We start from the raw sequence: 14,170 nt of genomic DNA on the forward strand, positions 1-14,170 counted from the left end.
CGGAGTGCTCGCAGGCAAAGCGCGAGCCTCCAAGACCCTGTCTCCCTCTCCACTTAAATGATAAAAGGCGCGGGCGCAACGCGCCCGGCTCAGGGAGGTGGCAAAAACCTCACGCTCCCCGCAAACTAAGGAAAGCGGCGAGCGGAAGAGCCGGGAAATACGAGATGGGAACCATGGAAACCGAAAATAACACCAGCGCGGCAACGCGCGTATGTGAAGCGCCCGAGGGCATTTAACAGGCATAAATGCAAAGTCAGAACAAATGCAACATATCCAGTAATAAATAAAGAAAATTCACTTTTAACTGGCTGCGGAGCAGCAAAGAAAGAGAATGTGATACTTTCTACATGACCTTTTATACTATGGTCTCTATGGTTGGTCACGTGATACCCTGGTGTTTATGGGTATTGTAGTTTTTTCTCTTATCTACTGTGTTTTTATTGGCTGCTGAGCATTTCTAATAAAGAAATGAGAAAGCATAATCATCGCCTACTGTCCTGACATAGAATTCTGCATGGCCCAAGCTACAACATCGTGCGTCTCCGTACTCAGCGTCTCTTTGATATAAACGATATGCCTTATATTGGTTATGTTGGAATACTATCATTTGAGTCCTCTTTCTTTGTTCATGCCTACGGTTATCCAGAGCTGTCATTCTTAACACTTGTTCTATAGTCCGTCGTCTCTCCACTTGTATCCAAGGCTGTTGCTAGGATGCTTCGCGCCTAGTGCTGTTGATGCCGAAAAGCTAGCATCGTTTCCCCGCGTTTGTCTAGTTTTCCCACAGCAAGATGGCGGAGACGTCTTGCAATGTCTTCTCTTTCAAAGATGCCCAGGCGGTGCCGGACCCGGTGCTGGAGCCTGATCCCGCCGTGCGAAGCCCGCGACCCGTGCCGCTGGTGCTTGATAATGGTTCATTCCAGGTGCGGGCGGGCTGGGCTTGCTCAGCCGAGCCCCGATTGATTTTCCGAGCGCTGGCTGCTCGCAACCGCGGCGCTTCCCGGTGCCAGACCTTAATCGGCAACGACATGGCTAGTCTGGAGCCGTATCGATGGCTGCTGCGGACCCCGTTTGAGAGAAACTTGCCGCTCAACCTGGAACTACAGGAGCTGTTGATGGACCACGTGTTCCAAAAGCTGGGAGTATGTGGAGAGGTGCGCACGTGTAGAGAGATGTTGGAAGAGTCCCTTACTTGGGGAGAGGGGTATGGGATAGAAATCCCGGAGAAATTCACTGCATTAACTCGCTAGGCCAAGTTTCTCAGAGCGTGACTTTATTTATTTATTTATTTATTGTTGAAAGAGTGGATGATTGCTTTAAGATTGACAGCCACCATATTAGGATTATGGACTCAATGTGGTTGTCAGATTCCGTGGTAAGTGAAAAGGCAGAAGACACAACTCGGGCACTTTACTCAGTACTCAGGCACTGCCGATCTCATAACGTTCACATTCCAATGTTTGCATTCCAATCTCCCCTCAGCGCTCTAGAATGCAAACAAACACAAGACCCAACACAACCCCTTCCCTTATACAATGGAAACAAAACAATGGCATAAACTTAAGCACGGTTCCTCAACGTGTAGGTATAAACAAGGGGAAAGAAAAGTAAAAATGCAAGTAACGAAACCATGTACAATTGGACAAAACACATGCAACATTTTATTTTACCATTACATAATCATCAAACATATTGGGTACAAATTTCTTCCTCACGGTAACAGGCTGACCACAACTGCGAGTAGAGAGTGCTGACTTCTGGACTCTCCTGTACCCATCTTCTCACGTACATAACCAGCTTTAGAGCCTGGCATCACAACCACCCTCCTCTTGTTCCACTCCGCACCATAATTGGGGGTGAAAATCGGAACACCCCTTCCAAACGTAGCGATGAATCAGAACTCTCATTAAATATCCAATCCAAATACAAGCTTGAATATATTCTCTAACTGGCACGTTCAACGCCCTTCTTACCTTCTCGCAATCCATACTCTTCCTTTCCATCCATTCCCTATTCAAACGGGTATTTGCAACCCCACCCATCAACAGAGAATAGGGTGTCATTCCTGTAGAGAATAGGGTGTCATTCCTGTAGTAATGTGTGGTGTTGTTCTCATGGCGCACATGCCCTTGATCACCATCTCCCATCCATTGATTAATGCTAAGTAGAGTTGGTATTTGATTACTCGATTGGCCCTTTCAATATGCTCATTGCTATGGGGATGATACAATGTGGATCTCAAGTGCCTGATACCATTTGTCTTAAGAATTTCACTCATTTCCGTGGACTCCCATTTGGGCACCGTTGTCCGTCTATGAGAAATCCGTCCCATATGAAAACCTCCTGGAAAAAAATCAACAATCACTCTTGAGTTAACACTATTTACGAACTTCAACTCAGTCCACTTAGACATGTAATCAATTGGCACCAAGGCATATTTAGGCACATTTCATAAGCCTCATAAGGTCCAGACACATCAAATGCCAACTTGTGGCATGGCACTCCATTGGTGACCACTGTCATTACGGGTGAAAGCACAGTAACTTGTGACTTTTCACCTAGTATGCACCCATTATACTCGCTTATGTAATGCTCCACTGTCTTGTCTACACCCATGCACCAAAAATGGTCAGCAACTCTGCTCTTCATTGCCCACATACTTACATGTCCTTCCTGGGCAAGTTAAAAACCTTAGCCCTCATGCTCTCAGGCACCACCAATCGTCCACATCTCAATAAAATTTGGGCAACCATTAATAACTCATTGGCAGACATCCAAAAGAGAACCACCCCTTTCTCCACATTACGCTTGTACGGCCAGCGACTAGTAACACACCTAATGACGTTTTGTAACATCTTAACCTTGCTGGCAGCTGCACACCACTCCTCTACTGACAACACCCCACCAGTCACCTCATTAACAGAACATACAAATTCCAAATCGTCATCTCCATCCGGCTAGCTTGAATCCAGTGGCACAGTGAGCCCGAGACCCATGTCTTGGCATACCCGGCGCACTTACAGCAAGAAATCAAAAGACACACAGATGTTGGACGGAATTCTGAGCAAATCAAACATTCACCCCCAGTCAAGAGATCTGGGTTAAATCCATTGTTCTTTTGCTCACCATGCCACCCCAGTTTAGACCCAACCATATGCAAATCAGTCTTGACCCTGTGCCTCTTGGGAACAGTCCAGCCCGAACTGCCAAGCCAGTTCCTCTGTGGACCAGAAACAAGCATCCTGGAACTGGTTTCGGGTCATCACCCCTCATCAGCCAGGCTAGCTTGAATCCAGTGGCACAGTGAGCCCTGGGCCCACGTCTGGACATACCCAGCACACTTAGGGTGAGAAAGCAAAGGACGCAGAGATGATGGATGGAATGCCGAGCAAATCAAACATTCACCCCCAGTCAAGCGATCTGGGTTAAATCCATCGTTCTTTTGCTCACCATGCCACCCCAGTTTAGACCCAGCCGTATGCAAATCAGTCTTGACCCTGTGCCTCATGGGATTGGTTCAGCCTGAACTGCCAAGCCAGGTCCTCCCTGGTCCGGAAACAAGCATCCTGGAACCGGTTTCGGGTTATCACCCCATATCAGCCAGGTTAGCTTGAATCCAGTGACACAGTGAGTCCGGGGCCCACGTCTGGGTATACCCGGCGCACTTAAGGCAAGAAAGCAAAAGATGATGGACAGAATGCAAAGCAAACCAAGCATTCACTCCCAGTGAAGAGATCTGGGTTAAATCCATTGTTCTTTTGCTCACCATGTCACCCTAGTTTAGACTCCAGTGGACTTTGTCCAATTTGTCACAGGATTAGTATCAACTGTGAAATATTTTGAAACAAGTGTAGCTGAAATCTTGCTTCCCTCAGTTCTTTGTCATGGGTAATTAGCAGAGATGACCCGTCTTCACCTGTTTATCCTAGGTGAAGAATGAGCTGTCAATGGATCCTAGTTTCCATGATGCTCTTTGATCATAACATCATACATTCTGGACACCGCATCACTGGAACCACTCCGTTGTGTTATGTTTGGTTGTATGGCAAAAGTGTAAAAGTTCCATTGCTGATCTGGCTAGCTAGATAGTGCTCACAATTAAAAGAAATCATGCACACTCATCAATGTACTCCAATTTATAAATATTTAATCAAACTTCCACTGGGTAGTGTGCTCGTGGGTATTATCCTCCACCCATGGGGGATGCATAGTCAAACACCATATGCATGTATAGAAAACTACAGGTGTCCCCTTAAGCAGTACTTCAGGTACTGCGAGAAGTCTCAACTCTTAATAATATTGTAGTTTAATTCCATCTGCCTTAATAACCATTAAGTTCCAATTTTCATGAATCATTCATTTTATCAATATTTCTTTCCACTGTATGACAGACTTCCAGGTGTGTAACCAATTCATTCCTTAAATTCCATTATTAACAAATGGCTTTACAATCCCGTGGTCCCTCAAGCCCCATTTCATTTTAGGCCTGGGAGACGCTTCGTCAGGGAGTAAATATACTAAAATCAGAATAAAACAATAACACAATTAACTATCTTGTATGTGGTACATTTCAGCAATAATTTCCAATCGTAAGGTTAGATTAGCACATAACAAATTAAATAATAAAAATCCACACTTTATATCAAAAGCTTATGCTTATTTCTTGCATTTCAGCATTATTTCTAATCATCATTTTAAATCAATCCAACACAAATCGATGTGTATTTAAATCAAGCGCTTTCCTACTACCTAAGGTATGTGTCTATGAAGGTCCCCTAATATCCAAACAGCCATATGAATATAAGCTCATTTGCATATTGGTAACTGCGTAATAATCAGAAATTAAGCATTCTTAAAACACAATACTCCTTAAGCATAGTGTTAGTACCCCAGTCCTCCCTTCATAAATACCAGACTAACCAAGAGATGTAAACCTAATATCAACCTCGGTGGTAAATCTGCACATACATGCAGTTGAGAGGTGAATCCTTTCATTACTAGGATGGTCAAACTAACCACGGTGAGTCCTCTAATTTGACTTGCCACAAGTAGGCTTCAAGTTATCCCCTCAAACTCCTGTGTCCAAGTGCAAACTCCATGCTCCTTACCTTGCTACTTATCAGCTCCCTGTCTGGAGAGAGAAACAGGACTTGCCTCGTGTTTGATTTATCAAAAAGTGCTGGCCGTATTGAAATGGAGTATATGGGGGAGAAATATATTTTTCACCATTATAGTGTCCTCTGTATCTGCTAATAAATATGAAAAATATTTATAACTAGAAAAATACTGTCATCTTTTTCAAGTGGAGGAAATTTAAAGTGTAAACAACTATTTTATGAAACATTGAGGCAATGTTTTTCTCCAATTTCAATTAAGTTAATTACATCTTCATATTTTATGAAGCATGTTTCTTCACTTTAAATTCCTCTTATGTTAACAAATGGATGCATTTTTCTGTTGTTAACATGGCACCATGTCCACAGAGCATTTACACACACCAGGCATCTTGTTCCTAGTGACTGGTAGATACAATGGCATATTTATAACTGAAAAATGCAGTAATTTTTTGAGGTGGGAGAAATTTAAATTGCAGAAAATTGTTCCATATTATGAAAATGTTTTGAAGAACATTTTTATGCACTTTAAAATTCGGCCATAAAAAAAAATGTTTGTATGATTGTGTTCTACATCTAACAGTGCCACATATGGAGAAAGGTATGCACTGTGTCACAAGTACATATTACTGAGTCATTCACCTATACACATATATCCCATTCATACGGATACATGTTCATACACCCCCAAAGACCACGCTCTCAGTGACACATGGCAGCCATCCCAGAGTGCCATTAGTCAAAGTATTCTGTTCAAACCATAGTCTTTGGCTCTATGGACATTAGGCTTAATCATTGAAACTGTTTTTTTGGGTGTCTGGTAACATTACGCTAGTGGCTTGGCCTTTAGTAGGTCACAATGATTTTCACTGATCAAAAGTAGCTCTCACTGCAGAAAAGGTTGGAGACCACTGCAGGCCTCCAGAAATCTACATGCGCACTCGCAATGGTGAGTCAGATTTTAATCAGGTTGAGCTATTTTTAGCACCTACTTGTCTGTTCTGAGCAGTTAACATAAGCTGTAAAGTGAATGAGCAATAAAGATGCCTTTAAATCTTGTTTTTATCTTGACACATTTGCTGTCTGTTCAGGGGAAGAGGTAAAATGTTAGTTTGTCTTTTTACAGATTGCTGTTTGGAAAATTGAGTTTAGTTTTCCTTCTCTTACTAAAGTTAGAGGTTTTTGTAAAGTGAGCTGTAGGACAATCTACGGATTGCAAATGCCAGTATGCTGCCACTTCATGCTTTAGTTAAGTATTTATTAAGTGTGATCATTTTTAATCATGATTTCAGTAAAATTGCTGCTCTGATGGCAATGCTGTTAATGAACTAAGAGGCAAGTCATCGACCATGTGTATCCTGTGTGCTCAAGCTGAAGTGTGAACAATTAAAGAACTTGAAAACTGCTTTCCTTTGTATACTTATTGATGTATTGTGCTGGACACAACTGTTAAGAAGCCATGAAGAATATGGACCTTGTAAATGATTTTTAGAGGTGGTGCTCTGGACAAACTTTGCTTAGAATTTAATGTGTGGCTAGGTCACACTTGTGATACTATTTTGGTGACATAGTGTCGTCTGTTCCATTGAGCACGCCCAACCAAAAAGTGCACATTTTGACTCTTTCCTGAATAACTTGTAGGTGTGAACAATTCAATTCCATTGTCATCTTTTGCTCTTTGTTGAGCATGTGTATCCTATCTATGGCTAGTTTTGTATTATATATGGAGAAAAAGTTTAGGCTAATAAATCAAACAAAAGATTTTTTTATACAGTAGACATGCTGAACTTGCGTATTTGAAGGTGCTCTCACATATGATAATGAAGAAAATGTCGGCTCAGTAAATTAAAATATTTGCCCAGGATCACATGATATAAACCAGTTTGTGTCAAGAGCATTTCAATTAGGTTCAGTAGATTATTTAAGTCACTAGACCTGCAGGTCTAGTATCATTTTTATAATTTTTGAGTACTGCCTTGAACTAGATAGTGCACCAGTTGACGGTATTTCCAGCTTTGGAACGGGAGTTGTTTGAATTCAATGTGCAAGACATTACATATCTTTAGAGTATTGTTGCAGATCATATCACTCAGCGTAGAAACACCACAAGTTGTTCTTTTCTGCTAGGATGAGAGTACAGACCCTCATCAACAGACTTGAATTGTTCCAATCCAGGCCCTGCTTTGTGTAGAACTTTGAATCTTAAGATGCCGGTGTGCATAGATTATGTGGACAACAGTGCCTCGATCGTCGGTGGTCTGGTTTGATTGCACGGGTGTCCTCCACAGTAAAAGCCGGTTAGCTGCCAGGGTGGTGCCTCTCAGTTCAACAACACTGGGATCCCAAACATGTATGGGTTAGAAACACTTGTTGTGAGAGGTGATGTGACAGATAGATAGTATTAAGAAATATCTGGTAGTCTAAGGCTTCTTGATGTAGCAAATGCATGCAGTTTTGGGTTTACGTGAAAGTTTCCTTCGCACACACACAACGTTCTTTATGTGACTGTTATCGGTTATTATTGTCGAGATGGACAACTGTGGTAGTAGAATTCCAAGTATGTAGGGACACACTACCATTTTTATGACCAGTATCCTGCCCCAGAGGGATAGTTTGTAATGCAGACCATCTGGTCAAGTCCCAGATAGCGTATTTATCAAGCCTCTGTTATCTCCATTGTAGTCAAATGAAGGTGTATTCCACTCTGTTGAATGTAAAAACTACGACCTTTAATACTTGATTCATTGCAGTTTGTCTTCAGTCTGGGTATGGATAATCATTATAATTACAGTTCAAGTGTTTTGATTACATTTTCAAGCTTGATTTAATGATATTTAAGCTTGGTTTTATACTAGGCCGAGCCTCTCATCGTACAGTCTCATAGTATTGCCTTGGCCGATTCCCAGAGGTTCTGCAAGGATGACTCAGAGACCTTATTGACATCCAATTAGTCACTCGCATGAGATCTCAGGGAAGTCTTAGCCGCTGGCAGCTTATACCTATATATTTTCATGTTCCACTCATTGGACACCTGAAGGACATGACCCAGATCTAGAGTGATACTAATTGGCGAGTGACACTCAAGCAAATCAGACAGATATTGCAGGTCTGAATGTGAGACAAATAAATCATTTATCTGGGAATATGTGCTGTGGACACAGCACATAAAAGTTACGTTGCTTTCCCTAGGGTGTAACAGTTTTCAGGGGTCAACTACTCCCTGGTCACTCGTCATGTTATGAGCTACTACTCTGCCCCAGGCGTTATGACTATTGGTCGGCTGTTCTTTGTCCAGCACCTGGTAGAGCACTGCATTCCAGTCAGTCAGCCCCAATGGTTGTCTTTATGTATTTGAGTTGTGTGAGGGTTTTAGAGATGTCAATGAGGACAGGGGCTCTTGAGGAGCTAGGAGTTTATATACAGGCCCACTGCAACCTCGCACTGAGAGTGCGTAACTAGGTAAAGGCTTATCTCCTTAGGGTAGTCTTTCCAGGTCTTCAAAATCGTATTTGGTAATGACTTACAGAACAGAATTGTAACCTCGCACCTCTTTGGGGACGTGTAGGAGTCCAACACAGAGCTGTGTTTTGTTGGCTTCTGCTGCTGCTTGCCACCTTCCTACCCAATACCTTGCCATTTACCGATATTCAGCTGCGATAGGTGGGTCATCTTAAACAATGCTATGTCTGGGATTTGGAGGCTCAGAGTGATAATACCTCTGTTCTTTTAATGTACTGGGACATGCCATTTACATTTGAGGACAAAAGAGTGAGAGATTTCCAGCGGGACATCTCAGCAGTGATGCATACAGCTCCCGATGTTTAATTTTTGGTACCACCAAAATGGCTGTTAAACAGTGACTGTGGAGGTAGAAAGGAGCAGTGAAAGTGGGATGATGTGGTTGGCAACAGTCTTTGGGGGCATGTGTGAATGGGAGATGACCAAGAATCAACGCTGTGGGACTGGGCCTAATTGTTATTAAGCTTAACATGTCCATTGCTGGGAGATGAAAGCAGACAGGTCAAGGAATAATCTATAGAGTTGCTATTCTAATCTCAAAACATTGAACAGGTGAAACAAACCACTATGGAGCACCACCATACAGCCCAGTGTCAGCTGTAACGATCTCGTGCCAATGCCTGTTTATTATAAATAGAATTTTAGTCAGAAAACAGAGATTATATAACATTACATGGGGCCGAGGACAGTCAGTATTCAATAGACAGTGAGCTGTCCATGGTGGAGGCTTCTAGTGACTTCAGCTGTTGCTCTAGGAAGTTTACTAATTTCTGGTTCCTGTCCAACGTCCGATCTATTGACCAAGTGTTCCATTTAACATTGTCACCCTCCTATCTGTTAGGTGTATTTAGTTTCCTAAGCCCAGACCTCCGTGATTTGACATTTGCACCAGTGAACATGGTATCCTTCTTCAGAGTACATTGTGAGTCTTGTTGTGGTGAGTTCTTTCATGAGGGTGTCAAGCATGACTTCTGCTTTCTTGTCAGATGCAACCTTTGTCTTCCCCACCTTTACTTTCTTGTCAGAATCAACCCTTGTCTTCCCCACCACCAGCTCTGAGAACAGGAGCTCACTTGTGACTTTAGGCTGTGAAATATGCCCGCACACTACAGGGGTTTTTATGGACACTATGCGTGGGTTTCACTCCCATGAGAACTGTTTAAAATTCAATAAACCAGCCATCCAGTAAAATGGCTGGCATGTGATTGGTGGCTCCTGCGTCAATATATCAGCCTGCAACTGTGAATGGGGAGGGTAGGCCTGGATAGAATGCTGTTATAAGCTGTTATTTACAGGGAGCTGGCTTGGCTCAGCTTCCAATAGACATATTTTGTTTGTAGAGGAGGCGAGGCCAATCACTGTAGTCCCAACCTCGCTCACTTCTGGTCGTAGAAAGTTGCGCAGGAAAAGGGGGGACAATGGTCATGCAAAATATCACTAGATAGAGTACATAGTACTTTTGTCCCCATGGTTGAAGTGGTTCTTTGAGACTCGTCTCGAAGACTTTATGCACCGGAAGCTGTATGGAACGGAAAAACAGACATTCACATGTAGGTCCTCCGAAGGAGTGAGTCACTGTTTTGCTTCTGCAGTATTTGTGGAGCTAATGCAGCGTGGAGATGTCATCGGACCCCTCTGGATCAGGGTGAATGAAAACTGTGTTGCTATTTTGTTCCTAATCTGATGAGGATCAGTCCAGATTTGGGCTGCACACAACAGTGCCCCCACAAATTCAATGTGGTGCTGCGCATGTAACTTCCCATTGGCCGCAACATGAGCAGGCCTCTCACTGCTGCCATCCATGACACAGTAGGGGAAGTGGGTGAGTGTACAGTTGAAGCAGAGTGTAGGAGAGCGCGCCACCCTATAGACCTTCACACATATATTCTGAGAGACTCTTTTTGGTGCAATTTAGTGGACTGAGCAGTTTCATGATGGTCACCTTGTTATGGCGTTTCAGTAGGTGGCGATTCGAAGCTGATGTCCACATTTCCGGATTGTCAGGCATTCACCTTCGGGGTCTTCAAATGGGCGCACTGTGGTCATCTCTGAGCCATGGACAAGTCATTGCCATTTCAAGGACAGACTAGCTGCTGATATCCAAAGTAACTTGGCAGTGGGGGCAGGAGCTCTAGCAAATGCGGGCTGAGCCAAGCCTCGCCTTCCCAGTCCTGCATCTTTAGCAGTCACTCTGCAGCATCGTACACTAGACGGGAGTAGCGGGTTGTGACCCTCTGAATAGTTGCTTTCATCACCCAAACCAAGGAGCACCGGAGACCGACATTAGACTTGTGAAGATTTATCACATGATTGGAGGAGCTCTGTGGGTGCCCGCTGCAGCTTTCAGAACTCTGCTCTCTGTTGGGACGCTGACATGCGACCCGGGCCTGCCAAAACGCAGCTCCAAGCAAGAGCTGGGAAGACTGCTTTCTGTTCGTTGGGACACTCTGACTTTTAAGAAACCATCATGGAACTTCTAAGGCTTGTCCTTTCTAGCGGGGGCCTAACCTGAATGATTGCCTCATGAAAATGGGGAATAACTGCTTTTCTTAAATAAGGGACTGGGACTCGGGGACGTAGCCGGACCACACTAGAATGCCGGCCTTACGAAGACTGTGTATATTTGCTGTGGGCCGTATTTTACTTTTGTGTTAGTATATAAGTAGTTCTTTATCATTAAAACAAGTATAAGGCTGGACGTTCATTTACTGGGGTTGCTGGGTATTATTTTTAGTTGTGAGGGCCTGTACACCTTGCATCTACCTCCCTCACAAGAAGTCTTGGACTGCTCAACCTGCATTACCACCGAGAGTCAAATGATGAAGGGGTAATATTTGGCCCGATTACTCCAGAGTAAAAGCCACGACCTGCACGGTTGGTCTTCTCCTACTTGCCCTGTGACCCTCTGAAATGGGTTCTGACAGTGTATTCTTTATTTGTCGTATTGTAGTTTTCTGTAAGAAATCTAGTTTTTTTTTTATTATAACTCTTTTTTTATTGAATTTATGCACGAGAAACAGAAAACACAAGCAGTGCATGGCCCCACTCTAGGCTAGGGGACAAGAGCATATTGAAGCCAAATCATCAAGCTAGTTATACAGTAACTAGTACAGTTATACAAGTTCGGCTGCCAAGATCACATTTCCACGGTACAAAGAGCTCATTCATCACTCCTCCCGCCAGAGACATCCTCAACTGCAAATTTATTGAGGAGATACCCCACAACATAATTGCATCCGAGGCATCCCCATCAGTTAGTGCAATATGCATAATTCATTTCCTCAGCAACCCCCCATTCAAGGAGGTCCCACTGCCACAAGGACACCAACGGTACCGGGTGCCCATCCATTCAATATCCACTCGCCTTTTTGCCAATAACAGAGCAAGTTGGGCCAGCTTATAGGGAATCTTGCGCCCCTTGGGTTTCCCCACCACCTCCAAAAGGCATGCCAACGGAAAGAGAGGAATGTTAATGTTCGGCACCTCCACTATTTTAGCCACCACATCTCTCCGGAACCTTTGAATCACAGCACATGCCAAATGTAAAAAGGTGGCCTCAGCACACTGCATCGTGCACCTCCCTCGTCGGGTGTATCCTGTTCAAGAGCCTAGGGGTCACATAAGTGCGATGCAGGAAGTTAAAATGAAGTAATTTGAACCTATGGTTTCACACTCCTCATCAACCCACATGCATGCAAAGTCCTAGATTAATAATATTTAAATGCATCTAACTCTTTTATTTTACGTGAAATTAATTTTATTTAATAAACTTTAATAAATGTCCCCATATTTTTCTCTTGGGAGATCTTAGCCCCAATGACAGATTTCCACAACAATGTAGAAAGTGATCAGTAGTAACTTTACAGGTGTAGATTCAGTTGTCAGAGTCGAAATCCTCTGATTTGAAAGGTGTAGAGTCTTAAGTCTATACCTAGGTGTAATTGTCCACTCGGAAATGGTGAATGGCAAAAATGTGGAGTTACAAATGAGTGTAAGAGTAGATCTACACCTGATGGCGAAAGGCTAAAAGGGGTAATGGCTCCAGTTTTTTGCCCATCAGTGAGGATGATTAAGGTATCACTTGTCCTTGGAAATGGGAAACCCCTTACCCATTTGTTTTGGAAATCCAGGCAATTTCGTAACCCTTGTTGTGAACCGAATATTCTTAAAAATGTGTGATATCCAATGTTGGTTCTTCTTGACCAACCTTTTTCTATTGTGTGACGATTAAGGTATATTAATCTATTGGAATGTCCTTCTTCCCTTGCCTTTCCCTTTCCTCTTTCCCTGGCTCTTTACACCTTACTCGGGTACTGATAATGTTTCTCTTTCATTTTTCCATACCACTATTATTTCTTACTGTCCTCTTCTTTTATACCGTTATTATTTCTTCCTGTTCTCTATCTCGCTTTCTCTCCTCCCCTTTCTCGCTTGTCCTGGCTTTCCCCTTCTTTTCTTTCTCTCTCTGTTTCTTTCTTTGACTTTTCATTTTGTCCTTTGCGCTGTTTGACTACTACTCTCTTTTCTTTGGGTTTGCCATATGATAATAAAGTCGGTTTCTCTGATTATTGACAACATACCAAATTCTTCATGGGTCAACTTTTCTATGTATTGTTGCATATATGACAATTTGGGAATGGGGACGTTTTGTTTTGCTTTGTCTTTCTCCTCAGCCTTTACAAAGCCCCAGCTTGTGGGCCGAAACACTTGCTGGCTGTGCCTCACTTAAATATTTTCTTGTCAGGATCATCTATGACCACAAATAAATTTGGAGAAGCTACGAGTTTCTAACTTCATTCTTGCCGGTCCCAAAATAAAACCAGACACTGAATTTGGACTTTACTGAATTCTCATAAATTCCACTACTTGTCCTGGTACCTTTTTGAATAGATTTACACCTGACTAGGTCCACACATGCAAAATTACTTTTGAGAATTGAGCCATGTACCTGTTCACTGGGACATTTCTCAGGGCTATTTGAATAATGCAATGTTATTCCCTTCTATAGCATCTGTTTGAACTTTGCAGGGTCTTGAAAGGTTGCTTGTTCACAGTTAATTGACCAGAAATCAGCTTCAAACACTCAGAACTGGAAAAGCATGCAGAAGGAAGTAAATTGAGTTGTAGCTCAGTCGACTAATATTGACAATTAATATTCACTGTTAATTGTTGCCTTTATCTGGTGAAACGATGAAGTATTGATTTTTTTTCTTTCTTCTTCTAGTACATCGGTTCTATAAAGTGCTTCATTTTGTGTTTTTTTTTCCCTACTGATAACCAGGGCTCCGTTGACCACCCCATTGTGCTGACTGAGGCACCCTGTAACTCTCTGTACGCCCGGCAGATGATGTCCGAGTTACTTTTTGAATGTTATCAGGTTCCGAAGGTCTCATACGGAGTTGATGGTCTCTACAGCTTTCTCCACAATACCAAGGACAAAACCACACCCAGCGGTCTGATCATCTCTTCAGGTTACCAGTGTACGCACATATTACCGGTTTTAAAGGGCAGGTGAGGTATAGCGTGGCAATAATTGT

At 42.9% G+C, this 14,170-nt stretch overlaps 1 protein-coding gene across 1 annotated transcript in view; it reads left to right on the forward strand.

The window, feature by feature from the left end:
* The first annotated feature begins 723 nt into the window (after positions 1-723).
* The window catches only part of ACTR5 (actin related protein 5), a 144,828-nt gene continuing 131,381 nt past the window's right edge, over positions 724-14,170 (forward strand). The window contains exons 1-2 of the mRNA XM_085619239.1: positions 724-1,154; positions 13,915-14,144. Coding sequence (XP_085475365.1) covers positions 792-1,154; positions 13,915-14,144 — 593 coding nt within the window. The 5' untranslated portion in view covers positions 724-791. The remainder of the gene's footprint in view (positions 1,155-13,914; positions 14,145-14,170) is intronic.

This window comes from Triturus cristatus, chromosome 7 (genome assembly GCF_964204655.1).
Source record: "Triturus cristatus chromosome 7, aTriCri1.1, whole genome shotgun sequence".
Classification (NCBI taxonomy): Eukaryota; Metazoa; Chordata; class Amphibia; order Caudata; family Salamandridae; genus Triturus; species Triturus cristatus.